Source organism: Pteropus alecto, unplaced genomic scaffold, assembly GCF_000325575.1.
Source record: "Pteropus alecto unplaced genomic scaffold, ASM32557v1 scaffold11, whole genome shotgun sequence".
Classification (NCBI taxonomy): domain Eukaryota; kingdom Metazoa; phylum Chordata; class Mammalia; order Chiroptera; family Pteropodidae; genus Pteropus; species Pteropus alecto.
This window is the reverse complement of record NW_006431956.1, coordinates 7,039,330-7,064,718: the sequence shown is the minus strand read 5'-3', so window position 1 is coordinate 7,064,718 and position 25,389 is coordinate 7,039,330. Positions and strand designations below refer to the sequence as shown.

Below are 25,389 nucleotides of genomic sequence, written 5' to 3'. Positions count from 1 at the left end.
CTACTATTAACATCTTGTGTTAGTGTGGTACATTCGTAATAACTGATGAGCCCATATTAATACATTATTATTATTAACGGAAGTTCATAGTTTACATTAGGGGTTCACTCTTTGTGTTGTACATTCCATGGGTTTTGACAGATGTCTAATGACATGTATCCATCATGAAGGACAGTTTCACTGCCCTAAAAACTCCCTGTGCTTCAGCTATTTCTCCCTCCCTCTTTTGAACCCCTCAATCACTGATCTCTTTACTGTCTCCATCGTTTTGCCTTCTCCAGAATGCCATATAGCTGGAATCGTACAGTATGCTGCCTTTTCAGACTGGCTTCTTTCACCTAGCAACACGCATTTAAGGTTCCTCCACGTCTTTTCAAGGCTTGATAGCTCATTTCTTTTTTACCTGAATAGTAATCCATTGTCCGGATGTGCCATTTATCCATTCATCTATTGAAAGACCTCTTAGTTGCTTCCAAGTTTCAGTAATTCTGAATAAAACTACTACAAACATTCATGTGCAGGTCCTGTGTAAACTTAAGTTTTCGACTTATTTGGATAAATGTTAAGGACTGCAATTGCTGGACCATGTGGTAAGAGTATGCTTAATTTTGTAAGAATCTGCCAAACTCTCTTACAAAGTGGCTGTGCCATTTTGCACCCCTGCTAGCATTTGGTGCTGTCAGCGTTTTGGACTTTGGCCATTCTGATAGGTATGTAGTGGTATCGAATTGTTGTTTTAATTTCCAATTCTCTAATGACATATTATGCCAAGTATCTTTTCATATGCTTATCTGCCATCTGCATATCTTCTTTGATGAGGTCTGTTCTAATCTTTTGCCCATTTTTAAATTGGTTTTTTTTATTGTTGAGTTTTAGGAGTTCTTTGTATATTCTGAATACCAGTCCTTTATCAGGTACATGTTTTGCAAATATTTTCCCCCAGGCTATTGCTTGTCTTTTCCTTCTCTTGACAGTGTCTTTTGCAGATCAGACGTTTTTAATTTTAATACAGTCCAACTTCACATTTTTTCTTCAAACATACTGCCAAGGTTAAGAGCCAGTGCCCAAAGAAAAGTGTAAATATGGCCTGGCTGCATTTTTGTTTCACCACTTATCTCTAAAGGCTGTTTCTCTGGAAAATTCAGCTCCACAGATCACAAAAGAAGTGGAAAATCATCTTACATCCTTTCTGCAGACATCTGTCTGAAATGCAAATGAAGTCATGGAAAAGGGAAATGGTCAAGTTGATCTGGGGTTCAAACCTCCTGAGGTGAGGAGACTAGGCAGCCATAACAAAGTGACAGTAAGACAGGAAAAGGAAGGGAGAGTGTGGGAACAGCATGCCTCAGCTGGACTCCGTCAGCAATGCTGGGGGCTGGAGGCTCTGCCATTAATAGCCATTAGCATGTGATTTGCCTTCCACAGCCTGATTTGAATTTGTTATTATTTTTTTCTCATAAGCTTGCTGTCTCCTCCACAAGATGGGATTCACTGAGAGACTAATGACTTCTTTCTAAGTTGCTTTAAAAAAAATCCAAAATCTATGACTATTTCATTATTAATAATGATAGAGGGTAGGGAACCATGCTTATGAATAGAAAAGGAGAATACATACTTGGGACCTCCTATTTATGGCAGTAAAGTGGCTCCTCAATCTACCCCAGCTGCCACAGCTCACACAAGGGAGGGGGAGCATGTCCCTTGAGACCAAAGTTCCCCGAGTTCCAATACTGGCCTATGGAGAGCACAGCTGTGGGAGCAGAGCCTTGTCCTCTGCAGGTATGGGTTCACCTCTCTTTGACCTTGGGGACACCCTGTTGATGATCATTTTTCCTTTCATCCTGGTTCCAAGCAGAGATCTCTGGGAGGTACCCAGGAGCACAAACTCTCTGAGCTGCTGCACGTGATGATCACCTGACCCAGAGGTCCGGTCTCTTTGTGTTCTTACGGAGAATCTCATTGTGAGAAGAATTGGGAGAAGCAGATGAAAGGTGGTTATGACAGCTTCTGAACTCACTTAAGAGGAGGCTGTGATAGAATCACAGCTAGACCATTTAAAATCATCTTTACTCCTTTTCATCGAGGTAAAATAGAACAAATTCACCACTTACACCATTTTTATGTGTACAGTTCAGTGGCATTAAGTACATTCGCATCGTTGTGGGACCACAACTGCCATCGGTCTGCAGAACTTTCTCATCTTCCTGAACTGAAACTCTGTCCCCATTACACACTAGCTCCCCATTGTTCTTCCTTCCCCCAGGTCCTGGTGCCCACCATTCTATTTTCTGTCTCGATGAATTTGCCTATTTCAGGTACTTCATATAAGTGGAATCAAGAAGTACTTGTTCTTTTGTCTGGCTTACTGCACTTAGCATGTGTTCAAGGTTCATCCATGTCGTAGCACATATTGGAATTTCATTCCTCTTAAAGGCTGAATAATATCTCAGTGTCTGTATGGATATGTATCTTTTCATATGTGAATAATGCTGCTGTAAACATGAATGTACAAATATCTGTTTCAATCCCTGCTTTCAATTCTTTTAGGTATATACCTAGAAGTGGTATTACTGGGTCATATAGTAATTCTACATTTAGCTTTTTGCTGCTTCTCATATTGTTTTCCACAGCAGCCGCACCATTTTACAGTACCACCAGCAATGCACAGGGGGTCCAATTTCTTCACACCCACACCAACACTTGGGTATGGATAGATAGATAGATAGACAGACAGAAGTTATCCTAATGGGTATGAAGTGGTATTTCACTGTGGTTTGATTTGCATTTCCCTAATGATGATATTGAGTATCTTTCATCCGTGTATTGGATGTTTGCATATCTTTTTTGGAAAAATGCCTATTAAAGTTCTTTGTCCATTTTTGAATTGGGTTGTTAGTTTTTGTTGCTGTCATTGAGTTGTAGGAGTTCTTTATATATTCCGGTTATTAATTTCTTATCAGGTATATGATCTGCAAATGTCTTCTCCCATTCTGTGGGTCGTACTGTTTTGATTTCGTCTTAGATATATCCAGTTTAATTTTAACCACCCCAACTGGACTAGAGACAATCAGGGCCTGTCTCTAGGTAGACCCACCTTTCTGAGGATGGGCTATACTCTCTTAACGTTTTGAGAATAAATAGAAAATCATTTGTTTGTGGATTCTCTTATGACATCCAGCATGTTGTTAGCCATCAGTTCAAATCTGTTCCTTTTTGTTGGATAATTTGTTTATTGTGTTTATTTTGCACAAAAATTTACCCAAACGTTAACGATTAGCCTCTTACCACATTGATAAATGTAGTAGAAAATAGTGATTGGATTTTTCCATTTAAGCCTTAAAACCCCTAACTCCTGATTTAGGGGCTTTCATTCAATCATCTAACATTCTTTGAGGATCAATACATTGGCCACATGGATGTAATACCTTTGAGCACAGAAAAGGTCTCCTACCATCTAGAAAATGGGTGTCATGATGGCTGCTTCTCTCAAAATATGGTTTATACAAAATGAACAGGGTTTTCTTAGTGCCAGCTGGGAAGGGAACTTAGCCTTCTGTCCCAACATTTTAGCATTTCTCTTTTCCTCTCCCCCTTCAAAAGACTTTGTTTTAAAATCATCATGCCTGGTTCTCTGCTCAACCATCTCTGTTACTACTGAACCTTAGAAACAAACCAGAAATTATAGGCTCGGATGTCTAACTGACTATGAATGGCAACCTAAAAAAATCGAGGCAGCATTTTTGAAAAAGGACAACTTTAAAACCAACCTTGACATCAAGCCCTGATGTAGGTGTAAAAAATGGGAGCATTTTCCTTACTGATTACTAAAGCAGAGTTGATTACTGCATTTCATTATAACACAAGGAAGCCTTAGAAATGAGTCGGTATCATTTTTAAAAGACTATTTTTTGTTTTGTGTTTTGTTCAAACTCCAAAAGATACATACTTTACTCTGCTATGGGGGAGCTATTCTTCCAGCTGTGATGCATCAAACACATGGCTTTCTATTGTATTTTTTAAAAGATAATAAATTCAATTATTAAATCAAAGCCATTATGGAAAAAAAGCAACATTAAAACACAAGGTTAATTTAATCACATCTGGCCAAGGAGAAATGCTGAGCAGAAATCTTTTATACACACATACATGTATTACCTATACATATAATATTGTGTACATACATAAACAATGTATTTCTCTTTGTTGCTTAAGAATATTTCATTAAATGCACTTGTTTGTGGGACAATCGTAAATACTCCTGCATTTAGTTGTCAGTGTATTCCCTACTTTTCACTTGAAAAGAAGAACTAAAGAATATTTCTGCAATATTTTTGGGTGAGTGGGCTGCTATTGCTAGCAGTAGGAACACTGGATCTCTAAACATGTTTGTTTTAAAACATTGCTAATGTTGAGATAATTGTTTAAATTCTATTTTGTTTGCTAAGAAGTACATTCGAGAGTGCTTAACTACTCCTTACACTTCTTAAGCCCTTCATGGGAAGGGAACTGCTACACTGCTCTCAAAAGGCCACTGGAGTTTTTGTTTTGCTAGTTTACTTTTTAAAATAAACTCATAGATACAGAAAACAGAGTGGTGATTAACAAAGCGGAGAGAGGGGAGGGGAGGGCAAAGTAGGTAAAAGGGATCATATGTATGATAACGGAAGAAAACTAGACTTCGGGTGGGAAGCACTCAATAGAGTACGTAGATACCGAATTCTAATCTTGAAAATTATATAATGTCACTAACCAATGTTATCCTAATATATTTAATTTTAAAAATAAATTTTTAAAAAGGAGAAAAGACCATCAGAGGGACTAGTTTGTAATGGGCTAGTGTTGCAGAAGGTCACCACTATGACACCACACAATTCCCTCTTCCCTCGCCCTTTTTGTTAGGGGGGAAAAAAAAATCCTTGCCTGGGGCCAGCCATGCCTTCTGTCCGGTCTCCCTTCGCTGTGTAACACGAGGCAATGGACATCCTGGATGGCCTTTGCATTCGTTTCTGTTCCCACATTCGATGATTCTGTGAGAGACAGGAAAACAGGTTTGGGGCTGTTGTTACCGTTTCAAACGGCAAAAACAAAAACAAAAACAAAACCCCAAAGTTTGTTATAGAGAATTAAACGACATTAGCACAATGTAGGGGAACAGGAGGTTAAATTAGGACATTAAAGAATGTTTCCAGAGAAGTGGCTTAAAATCAGATGAACCCAATGCTTCCTTCCATAAGAACCAGCACTACAGAGGGATTTTTGAAGGAAAACATGCCTGGACATCTGGTTCTTGACTAGTGTTCTCTTGGAGCGCTGGCTGGTAGAGCACGTGAGGGGCCATGTCCGGAGCGAGGCGGGACGTGTGTGCGTGCGCGTGCGTGACAGCGAGCGTGTGCGTGCGTCTGTGCGTGCGCATGCGTGCGTGTGCGCGCCGCGCAGGATAGTCGCTGCCCTGGTGCTTCCTGTAAGCCATTGGTTGCGTTTTGGCGCCCATCCCCAGTGCCATTTTTTTCCTCCTCCTTGTAGCAGGCATCCAAGTGACCAGGTGGGCCTGTAGTTCGTTCAGAGCTGATGAGATTTCAAAGAACTTCGGCTGTCAGAGCTGCCAGTGGAAAGTGAAGGTTAGTCTTCTGGGAATGAGAGTCATGTGGCAGAAAATGCATGCCCTGGGAACTGTAGCAAATTATGCAACATGGGTCCCGCTCAGGAAACAGAGATAAACCCAGGCTGGGTTTCTTAGCTTCCACCTCCGCCCCCAGCCCCATTTTTATTGTCATTCAGAATCAGAACATTCATCTTTTGATTGGATTGTGTCTGATGTCGGCACTAATTACTCTCTCTACATTAAATTCTCTGCAAACACTGAAATGCCCCCAAGGCTTCCATATGGAAGTAAGCCATCCACTCCATTTTTCTTGAGTTCTGAAAGTTACAAGCCGGGGAGCCAGGTGCTTGCTCTTTCATCCCCCAAGGTACCCTAGCGGATGCTAGGAGTTTATTGTGACAGGGTTTCCTTCCAGCTTCATAAATTGCCCAAAGAAATAGCTCACCTTCAAAGAATAGTCTCTTCACCGGGGATTATTTCTCGACTCTGTTGATTTTCTCCTGGATTTTGCTTGACCTCATTTTGTCAGCTACTCCCTCTGCATCACAATTATTATTACAGCTTTTTTTTTTAAAGGACTCTTCAGTGTCCTCCCCACTCAAAGGCTGTCCACACGCCAATCCAGTCTGCATACTGTTTCCAGACTAATCTTCCAAACGGGCAATCTTTATGCTCCACTGCAGGCTTCCAACAGCCTTGCAAATTGAGTAAAAAGCCTTAACTGTGGCACTCAAACACTGTACTGTGTGCCCAGCCTATTTTCCCTTCCCTACAAATGCCCTTGAATGGCCAGAACCTGTCTTATTATTCTCATCACACACCATACTTGCCTTCTATTGTCCCCTTAGTCAGCATCGTATCCTACCTCCTATCTCTACCTGCTTACAGTTATACCCAGTTTCCATGCTCCAATTTACACCTATTTCTGTCATCCAGATTTTACTAGTTCCCCAAAGAGACGTGGTTCTGTCCTTCTCAGAACCTTCACAGCATGCGCTCCTGCCACTTTTTCAATGATCATATCTACTGTGTATTACAGGTAATTTACGTTTCTGTCTTAGTCCCAAAGAGGGCAGGGCAATGCTTTCTAATTTGTAGTTCCCTGAAAGCTGGGACACTAGTTTGTATACAGTAAGCAAGCATAAACAAGTGGGCAGGAATATGGTGAAATGAACCCCACACTGAAAATCAGACAGATCTGGAGCTGAGTATTAGCCATATGATTTTGGTCAAATCACATAACCTTTTTCCGCCCTAGCATGCCCAAGTATAAAGTGAGTATGATAGTACTTTTCTCAAAGAGCTGCTACATAGCTCACGTGAGATAACATATATAAAACATCTTTTTATATTATAAAGTACAATACACATATAGGTGTAAGCAGTAAATATTTGGTGAATTAAATTGAAAAGTTTGCAAATAATTTCCAAAAATCTCCAAGGCACAGGCATTCTAATAACCCTCTGTTTTGTGTTAGCTCTTCCCACGCTTAGTGTCACTTCTTTCTGCTTTTACTCAAGTAACTCAATGGGGTCTTCCATCACTAAATCCAAAAGACATAGGGAACTGCCCACAGTAGATTTTTTGCTTCTCTCCAAGCAAATCCACCATGACTTAACTTGGTTTAGGGGTACGACTGCATGAATGATTTGTTTTCATGCATTTTAAAATTACTATGGACATATTTTTAACCTTGGTATTTGTGTTGCAAGATCAAAAGTTGAATTAGGTTTGGGCCAGTGTGTGGCAAGTGGCCCTACAGCAATGAAGGTGCAAAACTGTAGAAACAGTCTAGGTAAGGGTACATCAAAACTGATGTCACAAGCTCTGTGTACAAGGGGAGACAGCTGCTGCTTACCCCGAAGCCCACGGGCAACCTATTTTGCAGAGGGATAAAATAGCTTTCAAGGGCACCCTTATATTTTTCCTAGAAGTGAAGGCATCGTAAAGTGGCTTTTTTCATTTGCTTCTTCCCAGTTACTCTAAATCTACTGAGAGAGAGAAAGAGAGAGAGAGAGAAAACCTGAAAACATTCTTGAACATAGTACTTTATAAATTATTGGTTCCTGAATGCATATTTGGCCTCTGATTAATTCCCGGGCAGGCATAGCACACCTTCCAATTCCACGAACACGAAGCCCTGCATTATTTCAAAACCTCACGGTACTTGCTCTGGAAATGATTCCAGGTTCCACGGAAATCTGGGGGAATGGCCCACTGCCATTTCTGTGACTCAGTTGGGTTTGGAGAATGCAGGGTTGGGGGGTCTACAGTGGGGAGGAGAGGAGAGTTAACCACGAAAAAATGAAGGAGCACAGGGACCAAGGCAGCCTTTTCTAGCTCCTTTTTTAAGGGACTAAGATGTGATATGCTTTCCATCCACAGCTTCATCTAGAGGCCCAAGAACAGGATTGGCTCTCATTTCAGTCTTAGGGCTGAATATCTTTTTTATTTTCCCTCCCCGCACCTCCCCTCCTATTTCTCTCTCTAGACTGTCAATTTATCAGCCATCATCTAAATAAAATTGTTAGGCCTGGTTGAAGAGTAGAGGTTGTGGACACAGTTGACTGGGAGCAAAAGTAAACAGGAAAGAGAGGAGCAGACTGTGACAGTCTTCAGAGACACTAAAGGAACAAATCACTGGGACCAGCCACAATGCTCTTGCTCACAGCCAGCGGGCCCTTGGGGTTGGGTCCCCCACATCCCACTGTTGTCTATGAAGTATACTGATGAGTTGGCAAGTGCAACCTACATTCAGAGCCAGCTGCTGAATCCAGGTTGGATACCTCTCTGAGATTCGTTAACAAGGCTAGGGACTACTGGACATTTTGTTATGGTAAACACAGGCAGACAAACACAGACTGATTGGTAGCTGGGATTCCACTTGATAAAAGGCTTAAGTCACCCATGGCTGGGTTGAGTTGTTAGACTTCCAAACAGCAGAGGGCCGTGGAGAAGGCTGACTGCATCATCGTGACTTCTGTATGGCTCTTCATAGCCCCATGTGCTAAATGACCTCTCTGGGTTATGTCTAGTTCTAAGATCTATAACTCTAGAAACTACTTCTGTTTGCTATTGCTCATAAAAGTCACGGGCCACATATTTTATTCTCCCTTGGCACATAAAGGATCAGAGAGGTTAATTGAATCACCTAGGCCCATGCAACAAGCCATCGCTCATTCTGAAACCAAATTCGGAGTATTTGAAGCTCAGGGACCCACTGCCTCACCTTCTTTTATTGATCAGTTACATACAGCAAAGGTAGGGTGAAAATTTATCTAAATTGACACTTCTGAGAGTGAAAAGGGACACCATTAATGATCATCTGGGAGATCAGGCATAAACCATGATATATGGGTACTTCAGGTGTAGGGGGAAAGTTAAGTAGGTTTTTATGAGGGCATCAACAGGTCTTAAACTTGAATTCTTCAAAATTTATGGGGTGCTTTAAATTCACAAACATTTGTATTGCTTACTGCTCATAAAATCCACCTGTGTGATTAGGCTGGCTCCCCTTGTACCCAAAGGAAGTGCCTGGTGAAGCTGCCCACCCACCCCCTGCCCCAGTGTGGCGCATCTCAGTCTTAAGGTTCAAGTATGTCCCTCACCACCCCTCCCACTAACACACCAATCTCCACTACTTCCCCAAAGCAATAAGTATTAGATGATTCAAAGGGAGCCAAGGCCTCCGCAAAAACGAATCTTTGGTGTGCCCTGGGGTCCATCTTGTGCGGCTAACCCCTTACCTTTCTTTCTAATTCTTCTTTCTCATCTTTCTAATCTAATCTGAGCTAATTGTTACCTGATGCCTGATTCTACCACACAGGATCAAAAGGAGACTCCTGTGAGGTGGGTTCCCCAGCGGATTACTCCTTGTGTGGATATAATAACAAAGGGTAAGCCAAAATTGCAGGACAGCCCTTTGCCTGCAAACCTGTAATTGTCTCATTCACCAAACACCCTCTGGTCTGGCTGTGAATTATCTATTCCTGGAAGAGACGCTGAACCAGAGTAGGTAAGAGCAGTGGGCCTTAGAGATAGGCTTGGGTGTGAATTGGATATAGACTTGAGTCAGTAGATGCTACTGCAACTAGGTGCTTAACATTTTAAGTCTCTCTTTTCTGTAAAATGAAAACCAGGCCTATTTTATAGGAGTTTTCATGAAGAATAAATTAAATATTGTACATAAAGCTTTCAGCTCGCTGCCTGGCCCATTGTGAGACTTTGTCATCACGGCCGATGCCTTTGACCCCAAAGCCGCAGACTCACCACTCATCAGGTGGGCGAGAGAGCAGAATGCAGAGCTGGTACTTGATCATACCTCAGACAGTCTCCACTTGAATTTTTCTTTTAGGGATTTAAACTAGACAAGGGTATAAACTCAGAGTACAGATTGCATCTTACTCATTTTCTCATTGCCCATAGTTATTGAAATCATATTTTATGAACCCCAAATTAAAATAGTCTGACCATTACAAAGATTGTTGTAGCTGACACTGTCTCATAAAATCCAGGAAGTGTGGTTCCTTTACCCATGGTGCTTTTTACATAGCTGGCCCTCATGAATGTCTGTGGAATAACTAAATGAATGAATCATGACCACCACCACTGGAATATATGTATATATATACACACACATACAAACACACATATATATTTATATAATTTTTGCATCCTGCTCTCCCTGATATATCTGCTATTTGTCACGCAAGGTCCCAACAGGAAACAGGTGGCCCTCAAATTAGAATAATTTAAGGAGAGCTTAATAAAGTGACTTTACAAAAGTGTGGGTGGGGTGGAGAGGAACCACAAGGGACATTTTCAACGGTGGACGTCGCTGCTTGTACAGTGACAATGAATAAAGGAAGCAGAGCTGCCATTCAACTTGGTTTTCTAGATGAAAGCCCAGATTTGACCGCTTCTCCAGAAAGCACCTGTCTTCTCACTGAGAGTAGACCAGAGCAGACCCACAGAGAGAGGTGAGAGAGTACTGGGGAATCTGAACATCTGGAGCATGTTGGCGGCAGCCGTGGGCCGCAGAGGACCAGCAGGAAGGTGGGTGGAGGGTGCTCAAACCAGAGAGTGATGTCTGGAAAAAGGCAACTCTGTTTATTAATTCCTTGTAAAGAAACTTTGGGCATTGCTCAAGTTGACACTCTAACTTGCAGTAACTGCCCTTCTCTTTCTGGAAGCTCTGACAAAGAGATGCTCAAACAAGCAGCACGTATCCTGATAGGAAGGGCAGAGGCGCTGACGGGCCTGGAGAGGCTGAGCAACTGAAAATCCCTTCACCAGACTTTTCCTTTGTCGTCGTTTAGTTTACTTTTGGTAGGCTGTGTGTATTTGTATGTGTGTTTGTGTGTGTACATGCATATGTGTGTGTTTACGTACACATATGTTTATATGTATGTGTATATACTTTGTGTTTATGTGTGTTTGTGCGTATGCGCATTTGAGTATGTGTGTTTGTGCATGTGTGTATATGTGTATAAAAGTTTGTGTGTGTGTGTCTGCATGTGTTTCTGTAGGTGTACATATGTGTGTTTGTGTATATTCACGTGTATGTATGTGTAGTCTAGGAATAAGTGGTTCTGTCAGGCTATATCCAGGAGAAATATTGGGCAAGAAGCATTTATAGGCAGAATGGGAATGGAAATGGAAGGAAATCACCCTTGGCAGCACCTTTCATTACGACCTGCCTCCCCGCCCACCAGCACACACACCTGTTTCTCCTCTGGCACTCCAAGTGGACTGGAAACTGTATGGTTGGCCCATAAACCATGAACATTTGCTGAGTGATCACTGCGTGCGGGGTGACAGAATTCTCTTCATTGTGTTGATTTTGTATTGTATGGGTTCCGTTGAAGCAAAATGATAAAAATACTGACCTCTAATGATGATCTCTTTCCAAATAACAAGAACGTTGAAGCTTCTGTTATTCTAAAGAGCATGGCGTGCTTTTCCTGCTCTCTCCCTTCTTGCTCTAGAAGCACGGCCACGACTTTGGGAAGGGCTGCTGTCATCTCCATTTTGTTAATGAGAAAATGAAGCACAGGTGGTATGAACTTGGTCAGGTTCCCATTGTTATATGGGACTGGAAGATGGCTCTTCTGGTTCTCATTTTCCCTCTGACAGCATCGCCTTTCTAAAATGATATTAATAAGGATTAGTGGAAGGACATTATTTTTAATTCTTTTATTGGTAACACAACCTGAAAGGTGAGAGCTATAGATTAACCCAGGGAAGTCCTGAATCCATTCTAGGAGGCTTCCCAGGTTTTCTCAAGCTTAGGTCTTTGGTGAGGGAAATTTCTGCAAAGCCATGAGTTGCATGACACTACTGTACTTAAAAGAACTGGTACAATTATATTTAAAAATAATGTTGCTTTAAAAGTTGCTTTAAGAAGTATGCTTGGTCAGGACTCTGCATATTGGTGGAGCCTGGGAGAGGGCAGGACAAGAGGTCACTGGCTCCCTCCCTCCTTCCCGCCTTCTCTCCCATTCTTTAGCTGGCAGTGAGCAACCCCAGTTTAGCATTTTTTTTCCCCCCAGGATGGATCCAGAAAATATTTTAAGCTCATTTGGGCGGTTAATAAATAGTACTTTATGTCAATTTAAGCTTCAGAAAAAGAGGTTGAATTTTGGAGCTCGAATCTAAATTTCCTGACTGTAGCTTCTAACTTCCTAGAAACATTTAGGTTTATCTAAAAAAAAAAAAAAAAATTCCACCTTTAAATTTCCACTTTTTTCTGGAACGTTCTACAGGAAAACAAAAGAGTTGTTGGGTGTCACTGTCTAGGGGTGTAACCTCATAGGCATAATTCCAGCTTCCATAAATGTCGTGGCTTAGAATAAGTTCTAAAGTGAGGCTGGTCAGGATATGGAAACTAGACCTCAGATTTGGGTCTCTGACAGCACCTCTCCTCTTTCTCTGCTTTCGATCCCTAACTAGAGACCCGTACTATCTGGTCCCTCTACCTGAACTCTGAGGGATGGTCGGAGCGAATTGGAAGGTGCTCCTTTAATGGCTAGTGAGGCAAGGATCTGGCCTTGCCTTTATACTTGTGTGACTATAAATCTTCAAGTTGCACATGAAATAAGAAACATTTATATTATGTTAGTCTCTGTCCCTGGTTCCTGGCACAAAGCTCCTTTGTAAACAAGGGTGCTAGGAGAATCTTCATTCTAACGTTTGGTCTTTGGCCCCAGTTCTTGACACAGAGCTCTTAAACATTTGTAATTTCCTAAGTGATAGGAGCGTCTGACACAGGGCTCCTAAATGTCTTGGAATTTCCTGGTTGCTAGGAATGCCTTTTATTCTGATGAGGCGATGCTGAGTGGGCTTCTGGATGGGGGCTGGTCACCAGAAAGACCAAATCACCATTAGAAGCTTGGACATTTAAGACCCCCCTCCCCATTCTCCAGAGAGGGAAGAGGAGCTGGGAATGGAGTTAATAATTGCTCATGCCCAGGTGAGGAAGCCAACATAAAGCCCTAAAAGGATGGGTTTTGGAAAGCTTCTGGGTTGGTGAATACGTCTCCACACCCCAGATTCAGGGAGACAGAAGCTCCTGTGCTTGGGACCCTTCCAGACCTCACCTCATTTACCTCTTCATCTGGCTGTTCATGTATCTTTAAAAATATCCTTTGTAATAAATTAGCAATAGTAGCTAATAGTAGCTAGTTCCTGGGACACTCTAGCAAATCATCAAAATGAAGGACGGGATCGTGGGAACCTCCAGTATGTAGCCACATTGGACAGAAGTTATAGCTATCCTGGGGACCTGCTGCTTGTGACTGGCATCTGAGGTGGAGACGGTCTCGTGGAACTGGGCCCTTAACTCACGGGATCATGACTGACTCAGGTTAGTGTCAGAATTGAATTGAGTCGTGGAGACTTGACTGGTGGTGTGGAATTGTTCCGTGTGGGAGAAAACCCCACAGGTCTGGTGTCAGAAGTGTTGCAAGTGTGAGTGGAGGAAAACTGCATTTTCTAAGGTAGAAGGACACCTGTTCTGGCCACCATACAGAGTTATCAAAGGACAGCATTTTTCAAATTGAGGTACTAAATAGAGATGAGGTATTACTACTTCGTGAACTAATATGAAGACAATGAAAACTGGTGTCCAAATTTCCAACAAAAGCTCTCATTCACAATGTGTATGAAATCCTTTAGGCACATTCTTTCTCAAACTTGCACTGTTTTCCAGGGATATTTGGCCGTCTGCCCTGCAGTGCTTGAAGGCACGTGATATGCATGCATAGCTTCCTGAAGCTTCAGTTTTATGAAAAAAAAAAAAAAAGAAAAATTGGAGGAGAAAATTTTTTCTTTGAAACAAGTTATTTTCATTTAACAGTATTCATAGAGTACCTGTGGATTAAAAGTCATTGGCAGCCAAAGAGCCATGATTCTCTCTCACTGGTCGTTCTGGCTGCTATAACTATCGTAGCCTGGGTGGGTTAAGCAAACGTCATTCATTTCTCACAGTCTAGAGGTTAGGAAGTCCAAGATCAAGGCGCTGGCAGATTTGGTGTTTGTTGGGAACCCACTTCTTGCTTCATAGACAGCCATCTTCTTGCTATGTCCTCCCAGTGGAAGGGGCAGGGGGCCTCTCTGGGGCCTCTCTTACAAGGGCACGAACCCCATTCATGAGGGCTCTGCCCTCATGACCTAATCACTTCCAAAAGCCCCACCTCCTAATTCTATCACCTTGGATATTAGTATTTTTCCAACATGAGAATTTTGGAGGGACACACGTTCAGACCATAGCCATCATAGGTAACCAGTCTGACCCTTTCTATTCCCCAGAAGTTGGAGAGTTTATTTCAATCCACATATTTTTGCAGTCATTTTGTAACTCTAAACTTAGGACCAGCATGTCGAATTATAGCCGTAAAGATTGTGTCAAACTTTCCTATGCTCTTGGTTCTGCAATTTCCACCATGTGAGAAATGTTGTTTTGCTCTGTGGTTTTTTTTTTTTTTTTTTTTGGCCCAGGGCTCTCTAAATGTCGAAACACACAATGGTCTGCCTTTGAAATGGCCTTTCCTAATTCTGAGGGACGATCACTCATTCCTCCGTGAAACCGTACAGTCTATGTTCTTCTTTACCCAGAGTCTTCTTCAGTTAGTCCTTCCACTAAATATAGCTATTTAATAGCTAGCTGTTCTTTCCACTTGAGATTATATTTTCTATAAATAACACCGGCAAGGAGCAAACACGAAGGAAGGCAGCATGGTTGGCTGTGAGGGCAGGCGCTCTGACCCAGGCAGATGCTGTGACTCTTGCCCCACTTAAAGGCATGCATGCTTAGACAAAATCCTCACCCCTTCAGGGCCCCCTCTGTATAATGGGGACACAAATCTCAAAAGCTTTTTCAGTCTTTTCCACAGAAGTACTCCCTGTCCAGGACTCCATGTCCAAACTTCCTTGCCATTCCATAGTCATCCTAAACATTTATGTCAGTTCTGTATACCTTTCCTCAATGTACTCAAATTTGTTTTAATATACAAATCGCATCTTTCCTCTCGTATCTTCGAGTGAAATTCATGTTCCAGAGAGGCTTTGCATACCTCTAGCATATTCCAGGATACCTCCAGGAGGTACCTATACTTTATAAGTGTGGTTGTTAAAATGACACTCGGGTTGAAAATATTCAGCAGGTATGTGTAAATAAGAATATAATGGCTGTTAAAATATTAAAACACCTTTCTATCAACTGGTAAGTAACTGCTTCCAAGCCTTTGAGTGGCGTCCATTTCTCACATTACCTCTCTCCCCAGATCCTTGAACTGCATGGTCCAGGAACTAAAGGGACCTTCAGGACCCTCCCTATTCTGATTAGCTGGTGGCCTGCACCATCCATCCTGTTAAATATTTTGAATATCATCCCACATTACATGTAACATATATGAAGCTCCTGGCACATACTCGGCACTAAATAAGCAGTAGGCATTTTTAGTCCTGTGGCTTTGGGAATATATATTTTGAACAGCACTGTGGCCAGCATCCCTCCCTCCCCCGCTCGGGACCCGGTATTCCCTCCCTACCTCCCGAGGTTCTGGTGAGGCTTCCAATCGCAGCACTCCTCCCTCCAGTAGCTCTGGAGATGGGCGGTGATATAGGTCTGGAAAATCCCAGTCCCCGTTTCCTGGTAGGCATGTGCCTATGACTAGGAGTAAGTACTTGACCCAGGATGGATCATTCAGAGTCCACCCCTAGACTTCTGGGTATAAATGCAGGACTGAGAAGTTTCTTGTCCTGCCTTGAAAGGAGCTGTTCTGTGTACTGGGGTCCAGAGACACTCCTCTGGAGTCTGAATGAACTGGAAGGATGTGGTCAGAGCTTCTAGTGGCCCTGACCATGTAATGAAGGAAGAGCCTGAGAAGTGACACACAGACAGAAATGGGTGAATGGAGGCAATGAGAAAAAGAGAAGCCCTGATGATATTGTCTGGGGACCAGACCCAATTTCCATCCTGGTCAACAGTGATTCTCAAACCTGGGTGTGTATCGGCACCACTGGGAGAGCCAATGAGGAATCCCAAGGCCCAGGCTCGTCCACGTGCGACAGAGCTGATTCCTCTGTATTTCTGCCGTCTTCCAGGTGATTTGGATGCACAACCGAGGTTGAGAACTACAGCCTTACAAGCATGTGATCCCATGCATCTCTTCTGTTGCCGTAGTTACTTAGGTTTCCTATAGGCAGAGATAAAGAAAAGCAGTTAGCCCTCTGGGGCACCAGACAAACAATGAATGAAACGAGCCTCTGGTCAGTCCCAGTCTCCCTGATGTTGGGTAGCTTAGTGAATTGTGGTTTTTGCTCATGATGAATATATTCTCCATGGACTCAGTGTTGGCCAGAGTGAGGGGATGAAGTGGCTAAGACAGGAGTGACACCTTCCATCTTCTTGGGCTCCCCTGCACTACAATTATCTGATGGGCTTTCCCTGCCTTGCCTTACCCTCTGAAACCCCAGCAGTAGCCTTGGTGCTCCCGGCTTCCGTTCCTGACCACCCCGTGCCTTTCCCATGTGGTCCTGTGAGGCGTGCCACACCTCCTTGTCTAGGACCTGGGGGTGTAATAAACTTTATTTTCTCCCTTCCCTATCTTCTCTTGTAAAATATACAAAACACCTTGGGATTAGTCCTCAGAGGAAACAGATGAAAAGCCCAATTGTTTGCCACATTTTAATAGCACCTCAGTGCATCGTCCCTGTCACATTCCACTTAATTATGTTGTGCAGTACATCATAGCGTGTGAGGTACAGAAGTCAATAATCAACACACTCCACTCCCGGCTTCCCAGAGCCAAGGTATCAACTGGGACTCATTCTGTTACAAGCGACAGACAACTTGATACATAGAAATGGTTTTGATTTTAAAAAATCAATGTAGCTTTTAAAAAAATAAAAAGGAATGTAATTGCTGAAAAGTCCATGGTTGAGCTCGCCTCAGGCATGGCTGGATTTGGTTCAAGTGATAATATGAGGACTTGCTATCAGTCCATCTCTTGGCTCTGCCTTCTTTTATGGGGCCTCTGCCGCAGCTGCATGTGATAGCAGTAGCTCCATCCCTCACAGTTGTCTCAGGCTCCAGGATCAGTGGGTAAGAATAGAAATCATAGTCCAGAGAAAAATTTCTCATTAGCCCTGGCTGGGTCATATGATCACTCTAAACTAATTGCAGGGAAATGCAGTGGACTGATAGGCCCTGGATCACATGACCACTTTGAACCAAGCTCAGGAAAAATTGCATCACTCTGGGTCACATGACCACACTATACCAATCACTGGGAATGCACTGGATTAATGGTCTAGCCCTGGGACACATGACCACCCTTGGAGTAGGGGCCTAGGGTCCTGTGCAGGGCATGGAGTTGGTTTTATAGGAATTACAATTCATTAAGAGTGGGAAAGGATGACTTTAAAGAGGAAATTAGGACACACTTACTAGACAGAGTGAGTGAATGCCAGGCAGTAAAATCAACAGATGTCTACTACAGTTGGACTGTTGTCATTTTATTTTAGCTCTGTTGGGAAAAGGCCAGTAAGAACAAATTCAGCAAGTCACAGACTCCCACTGAGGAGAAGAAACATAAGAATCTAAGGAGCTCAGCCTTTTTTCTCTAAATAGGACCGAGTTTATGCTATCGAAGACAGATGCTTGTTTATTCTGTGCTGAGAGCTCTCCAGCCTAAAGTATTCCAAATATCCTTCCATCTGCAGATCATTCTAGGGCTTTGCAGTTTTTACTAGTTAATGAGAAAATTGGAGGAGGGGCGATTTAAAAAAAAGTAATAAATATGTTTGGAGGAAAGCTAAAGGGCTAAGTTATTTCACCATTCTGGAATTTAGAGCAATAAAAAAGTAAACAGTTTTATTGGCTCAAAGGAGAATCCTTTCATCTATGAAATAACTTTATTTGGGTTATTTTGGCATCTTGAGAGACTTTCCTTGTGGCTCTATTATAAAATAGCTTCTCATGTTTTTATTATATAATGTCTTGTTGGGCCTTATGGCATGAGAAATTATTTGCTGCATTTAGTTGCTGTGTGATGGAGCTTTTCTATCATTTACATGTCCTTTGGTATACTATTAATTTACATCCTCTCCAGAAATGTAATTTTGAAAGCAATCTTTATTAAAATTTCTTATAACATAAATTTGAGATAATTGGATTGAAGGCGCGTTTACTCAAATTGCCCATGGCAATGCAATTTTATGGGTTTCAAAAGCAGGACAAATTTTTAGAACTGGTACCCGATGACGAACATTTGAAGATGACTTTTGATCTCTGGGAAAACTTTTGTTCCCACAGAACAGGTGAAATCAATTCTCTGATAAGTCGATACTGATAATGATTTAATGAAACTAATCTTTATGAATTGAAAAGGACATTTTAAAAAAATCTTTCTAACCAAGCTTGAGAGACTGGTGGATTTTCATCACCAGAGATGAGATGTTACCTAGAAACTGCAAACTTAGGACAAACTGGGGAGTGCTCTTGTGGTGAGTAATCCCAGTTTTTGAGTTTCATTCTTCCACTCTGTTTACGGAGTAGCTTCAGGTATCATTTATGGAGCACATATCCATATGATTTATTATGGTCTAGACTATCTTCTCTATGAGGCTAAATTCTTAGGAAGAACAAAGTATGCAAAGAAGTTTGCCTGCCTAGGAAGGAAGCTGAGTAGGCAGTTGCCCTCAATATAATTCAAAGAATGCTATAAGGGATCCTGTCTAGATGTTAAGGTCCCGGTATTCAACCAGTATTGTTCGGTGAAGGAAAAAATAAATAAAGGAATCAGCATAAATTCATCTTGCAGACGAAATTAGATAAGCACCTTGTACACATTCTTCTCACTCCTAGCTGGGTCTGCTTTTATCAGTGCTACAGCAGCGACAGTTGTCATTAAAGAATATCATTCCAGAATCCAGAAAAGAATGTGTCCATCCAGAGATAAAATTAACTGTGAACTGTGATAGAGTTTTCAAGAGAACATGAAATCAGCTCTTTGAATTATGAAAAGCAAAAACATAATTCTCTTTTTGCATCATACTGGCAGAATTTCTATCTTACTGAGAAACCCACCACCTCTATGTCTAAGTAACTGACACCCCCAAACATACTAGTCACAGAGGGCCTATGGATTGTATTACTCCAGGGGCAGCATATATAGACACCACCATGTGTATATGGCACCCTGCAGTTTGCAGCCCAGCGCCCGCATAGCTATTCTATTCAGCATCCATTGTTCATTTTTTACTTGTTTAAAGCCGAAATTTTTAAGAGGGCTTGATCTATTTTTTTCAGATCTTGATCTCATATTCCTTAGTAGGTTTGCACAAAAGCGTTGCTGTGAATAAATGCCTTATTTTGACTTTCTCCCTTCTTTTTTTTTTTTCCTTTGGTTCGTGGGGCTGGAACTCAGGAAGAAGATGAATCCCAAGAAGAACCTAGATGCCTCCAGTTGGAACAGAGGACGACGTCAGGTAGAGTACATTCCGTGTGATGCCTCCTTTCCTGAGCTGCCGTTGCTGACAGCAAGGCTCGCAGCATCCTTTGCAGATTGCAGCGGAAAGTCTGTATGCTCCAAATGATCGGAAAGATGACTAGAAATGTCGCTTATGATGTATTATTCCAAGCATGACATCTGGACAATCTGGTCATGATGCAGAAAATGGCCTTTTCTCTTCTTTTATTGATTACAATTCTTGATGAATCAATACTTGAAGTAGATGATGATAACGATGACGAAATTTCAAATTCTGTAATACTAAAATAAGAAGCATAGTTATTCACTGAAGTACTTATGATTACCTTCAAAATGTTATTAGATACATATGCTGGGTTTTTTTTTTTTATTTGTATATAGTTAAATATGCAGCTTTGTTAAGCTCTTTACTCCATAACAGGACTTCCTATGAGATAATAAAGAAAGAAACTAATGATGAGTGGGTTTATAACTTTGCTTCTGTATGATCAGTATGATCAGTAATGAAAATGAGATATAATGGTCATAAAAATAAACATTACTTGAATTGACCTAATAAGAATGAAAGCTAAACCTTAATACTCTCAGCTTCTATTTTTCCATGGCTTTTCGCATAGGGCTTCATATGATTAGAGGTTGGAAGAGGGTTCCAGACGTGTCTGCTGCTGGTGGAGGCTCATTGTCTTGTGATTTAATGGAAATCAGGGAGCAGAACTACGAAAATGGAAACGGTAACAAAAAGAATATGCAAAGTGAGAAGGGAAAGGTTGTACTCTGCTCTGATATAGATGGAGGAGAATTAGCAATTAACCAGCTCCTCCATCTCCCTCTGCACCCCTCCCGTGTCTGCCTCCACCTTCAACAAGCATTGCTCTGGTTTAGTGCCCCTTTGTAGGACACTCTCCCCTTGCAGATCCTTGCGTGGCCAGCATCATCTCATCAATCAGTCCTCAGCTGAAATGCCTAGGCCCACAGGCCACCTTATCATTCCTCCAAATCACTCTTCATTCCATTGCCCATTTTTATTTCTATTTTTTGTAACACTTATTATGAACCAAAATAATCTTTCTATTGATTGGTTTATTTACCGATTGTCCCCTAGAAAGTAGGGGGACCTTGCCCGTCTTCTTAGCACCTTGGACAGTGCCTAGCACACAGTAGTCATTCAGTAAGCTCTCACTGAGTCCCTTGTGTCCACTGTATGCAAGACATTCTCTTTCTCTCTGCAATGGAGATGAGAATGGGGTGGGCTTGATGTGAGCCAACTCCATGCCTATTTTGGATTTCTGGGATATAAAAGCGAATAAGACATGATGCTTGCCCTCAAGAAAACATATTACGTCTGAGAAACAGACAGGGCTAGAACATGAGAAATCATGTGAAAAGATGGGTGCAGTCAGAGCCCGGCTAGAGCACCCACGAAGGGCCCGCTAAATCTGTGTGGGGGAAGCAGGCTGCGAGAAGTCTCCTGCGGTTGTGATTCTTGTGATGCATTTTGGAGTTTGAAAGTAGGCATCAGAGGGCAGGGTTGGAACTTGCATATCATGCCCTGAAAATTGTCCCGAGTGCCACTTTTGCACACTTACTGTTGATTTTCAGTTCCACAGCTAGAGAAGGCTGGAAGGATGGCCATTGCTGGCTCAATGCAAATTTGGCCAACCAAGTGACTTTGGGTTTCCCCGTTGTGGTTATAGATGGTATTATTCGCTCTCTTGGCATAGTATCTCCTATATTTTGAGTATATTCATTCGTTCACATCGAAAGCCTCGATTAGGTCACATGTTGTAAAGGCGCCATGACTCCCCAAGGCTTTTCTAAGACATGAGTTGACTTAGTGAACTCTACCATGACACCCTGGGATGAGAAATCAGACACTCCATTTTCAAACAGTCTGCTACGGTTCCTAGAGCGTCTGGCCCTTGGAACATGTTATTAGAAATCTGGTATAGTGATAAAGACGCCCCTCAGCCAAGACATTTAGAGTCAGAGATCCCAATGGAACATAATGCCACAGAAAAGGAGGAACACGGTTTAGTTAGAAATCTGTACTTCCAATTTCCTTGTGATTGTGTTATGTGGTTTTAGATTTTGAATTGTGAATAAATGGCTTATTTCCTTGTTTTCTTCGAAAACACCTAACAACCCTATTCTCTAAGTAGAATTTAAAGCAGAAAATGAAGAGTTTCTCATTATTTCTAAAAAAATGCTTGGGTCTACTGACTTTAGGGTGCGCTGTGGAGTTCCTCTTCTTTACTCAGGACGCACTCCAAATGTGTGTTTCTACATTGTGATTTTAGTATACTCGTGTCTTTAGTTTTAGTCCATTCAATTCAGATCTACTGTATTTATTAACCATTCTTCGAAATCCTGTTCTGCATAAGTTGTGTACTAGATTCTTTGAAAAGTATGAACATATAATACATTAACTTACAACATGTTCACTGAATGTCTAATACGTGCTAGTTGCTGTGCTAGGAATTATGTTTCATGTAGAATGGTAAATAAAAACAGACATGACTCCATGTTTCGTGGAGCTTGTGGGAAAATGACAAACATTGCCATTATACAAATGATAAGAAAATACAAATTATAGAGAACTTATAGTCTTTAAACAAGTAACGTAGATGTTATAGTCAAGGCGGGGTGCGGTGGAAGTCTTGCCTTCACAGAGCTTGTAGTAAAATAGAATCTGTAAAACATGGACACAGAAAGCTGAGACTAAAGATAGGATATGGTATGGCCTAAAACAGAGACAGGAGGAGGGAGGAATGGGAGTGCTAAAGAGGTGAGAGATTCAATTTGGGTGGTCCAGGAAGTTATTTAAGAGATCGTGGCATATGAGCTGGGTCCTGAAGGATGGACATGAAATCCATTTGTGAAGAAAGACACGTTAGCCAGGGTGTTTATAAAGTGAAAGTGAAATACTGTAAGTTGAATCCAAAGTGATATCTCTTTGGAGTCCAGCCCATTTTTTGGCTGATGACCTAATCCTTAGGCATCAGTCACTTTATCTGAGGTCTGTAATTTACACTTGCAGGACCCACCCACACAAGGGATAATGACAGGTTGATCAGGAATGTGTTTAAACTTTACTACTGTCATTACCTATGCTTTGCTCTCTAATGGTTCAGCGTCTCTGTACATTTGAGTTTTTTTCTGGGGTTTTTTTGTTGTTGTTTTGTTTTGTTTTGTTTTTTTAGTAAGTGGCCTGCCTGTAATAGACAGAAGCCTAATGCCTACTCAGAATCAGGTGACATTTCCTCTTGACTTCATGGATATATTAGCTGAGGGGATAGGGTAGCCCACTTATAAGTCCTTTTTAATGTGATACAGTGTGGGGTGGCTGTCGGCTGGTCCTCCATTTCAGCAAGGCCAGCGAGGGGCAGGTTCATCAGATGGACAGTGTACCTTTGCCTCCTGCCTGTCCCCTCCACGCCTAGCTCCTCCTCAGTGGGGAGGAGCACATTGGCCTCCAGTTTCTCTGCCATCAGAAGGACATGCAGTCAGGCACATATACCTTGGTTCATATCATATCCTGTGTTACCTCTTCTTCAGCCTATTGGTATTTTAAGCTGCAGATCTACCTGTGGAATGAAAAACATTTGGTGGCTCTTAAAGAGATTTGAAGCATCAGCAAACCGGTAAAGAAGAGGGGGCATTTCTAGCCGTAGTCACAATGCATGGTTAGCCACTTTCTTGACCCAAGCACAGGAAGGCCCGGAATCATGGGGACAGTCAGAGAAGACTCCACCAGACTATGTGTTCCTTAGAAGCTGTGTCCATTTACAAGTGATGTTGGATCCTTTATTAAAAGGTGCCGTTTTAAAGATGCAGTGCACCCTTTTGATATAACATCCTATGTGAAAATAAAGAAAGAGATACAAAACTGAACCTGGGCTATGCACAGGTAAAGGAAGAACGAGGTTATAGGCCCATGAGAAACGGCGATGGAAGTGGAAGTATCACGGAGGAAAGATGTCCATACTTCAGTGTTCCTTTGATGTGCTCATGATGCTGTTCGTATAATAAAGAAATGAAAAACAGAGATGCTTTACTAATAGTTACATGAAGAGGTTATAATTCCAAACAGAGATAGCTGTATGTCTGCAAGAAGGCACAATTTGAAGCTTGACAACATAACCCTCTGAGGATAAGCCAATCTTTGGGCCTAGCCGAGGACAGGGGAAGGAATCAGTTCACATGTTCTCACCGGGTTTCTGCCTCATTTTTCAGCAACTGCTCTGTTGAAGTTGTGAGGCCCACCCCCTCTCAGGTCTTTCTTTCCGTGGGGAGTCATTCTTTCCTTTTCGCCTTCCCACAGAATCTGTTCCCTTCCCAGAGCCTTATATGGTTACTGTGACGTTCTTTTTTAGAGAAGTTTTATGATGAGACCTCACTTAATCTCTTTCTATTCCACTGAAAGTCCCTTCGAACAAGCCGAGTATCACACATACATACAACAGCCTGGAAGAGGCATCACTACTGAATAAGATTAAAATTGAACATTACTTTTTTAGTACAGAGACTCAGGCTTATAGCTGACATAAAGAAACCACAGATCTTGCCCATACTAATCTTATTTGTAGCCAAAAAAAAAAAAAAAAGATATAGTACCAGTTTTCTAGAGAGAAAGAGATGAGCAATCTTTCAGAGGTGGCACATCTTAGTTTAATTTATTCATTCATTCCCTTGTGGGCAAGGAACTGATGAATGGGTCAGCTATGTTTTCTGGAGAGAATTCTTTTAAAAAATGAATTGCATCCTTTCTGGTGGCTCTGTTTAAAAAAAAGTAAAAAGTGTTTTTAAAATGTTGGCTCAGTCTTGCCATTTCTGTTGCTATGCATTGATTTAGAAGCAGGCCAAGTAGTTTTGAATGCTGAAATATCTTTAAATGTGTTTAAAATTCAAGAAGACTTTGTGTAATACTTATTAGCTTTTGGGCTGCACTCACCCTGTGCTGTCAGGACCCCAGAGTACAGCACTTTGATCAAAAGAGGGGAGAATCCTAAAAGTTGAAGCCATTTTATTACAGTGAAAGCGTTTCATCAGCACATCCTCTGCTTGCTAAATGTCACCTAGTGCTGAGTGGAGCCCAGCACACTCAGAGTTGGCTGTCTGCCTCATCTGCATTCAGTCACATTTTCATTTCCTGTAGTTTGTAGGTTTCTCAAGTGTGAAGTAACAAACCCCAAACGGTTAAAATTCTTCAACTAAAAATGGATGCAACGAGGGAAAAAAAAACATATGTATTTTTGTAACCTTTACAGGGAAGTGAGACCAGGGTTCCACCAGCAGCAGCTCAAGCGATGTGGGGTTACTGTGTTCAGGGGCCGGCCCCCTACAGAGGTCAGCTTTTCCGCCTCCAAGTCTTGAGAGGCGACAAAAGGAGACCCATTCTCTGATAATTCAAAGTACCTGCTTTTACTTTCTTGACATAGTTGAAAATTCAAAATGAGGTTTCTCCCCCAACCAACTATATACTGCAGTCACCACTCGCTTTGATTATGCAAAAAGTTATCTTCCTTACTGATTTTTCCAAGGCTATGGCCAAAAAATGAATAGAAAACTTCAGTTAGGGAAGTTAGAGAAACAGAAGAGTGTTGTACTTCCTTTTCCTGAATTTACTTTCTTTCCAGCCCCTTAACCTTGGAACAGACAATCCGAGGGTTCTGGGAGGCATGTTATGAGGGACAATGTTACTGGAGATGTAGATGACTTCCTGTGTTTGATGTTTGGTCTGCAAGGCTCATGTTCCCACCCACCGTTGGGTCTTTGTTCTCAGTGAGGCTTTT

At 41.9% G+C, this 25,389-nt stretch overlaps 1 protein-coding gene across 1 annotated transcript in view; it reads left to right on the top strand.

Moving 5' to 3' along the window:
* FAM107B (family with sequence similarity 107 member B) overlaps positions 1 to 25,389 on the top strand; it is a 190,666-nt gene that overhangs the window by 52,330 nt on the left and 112,947 nt on the right. Inside the window, exon 2 of the mRNA XM_006906973.2 lies at positions 19,535 to 19,595. Coding sequence (XP_006907035.1) covers positions 19,535 to 19,595 — 61 coding nt within the window. The remainder of the gene's footprint in view (positions 1 to 19,534; positions 19,596 to 25,389) is intronic.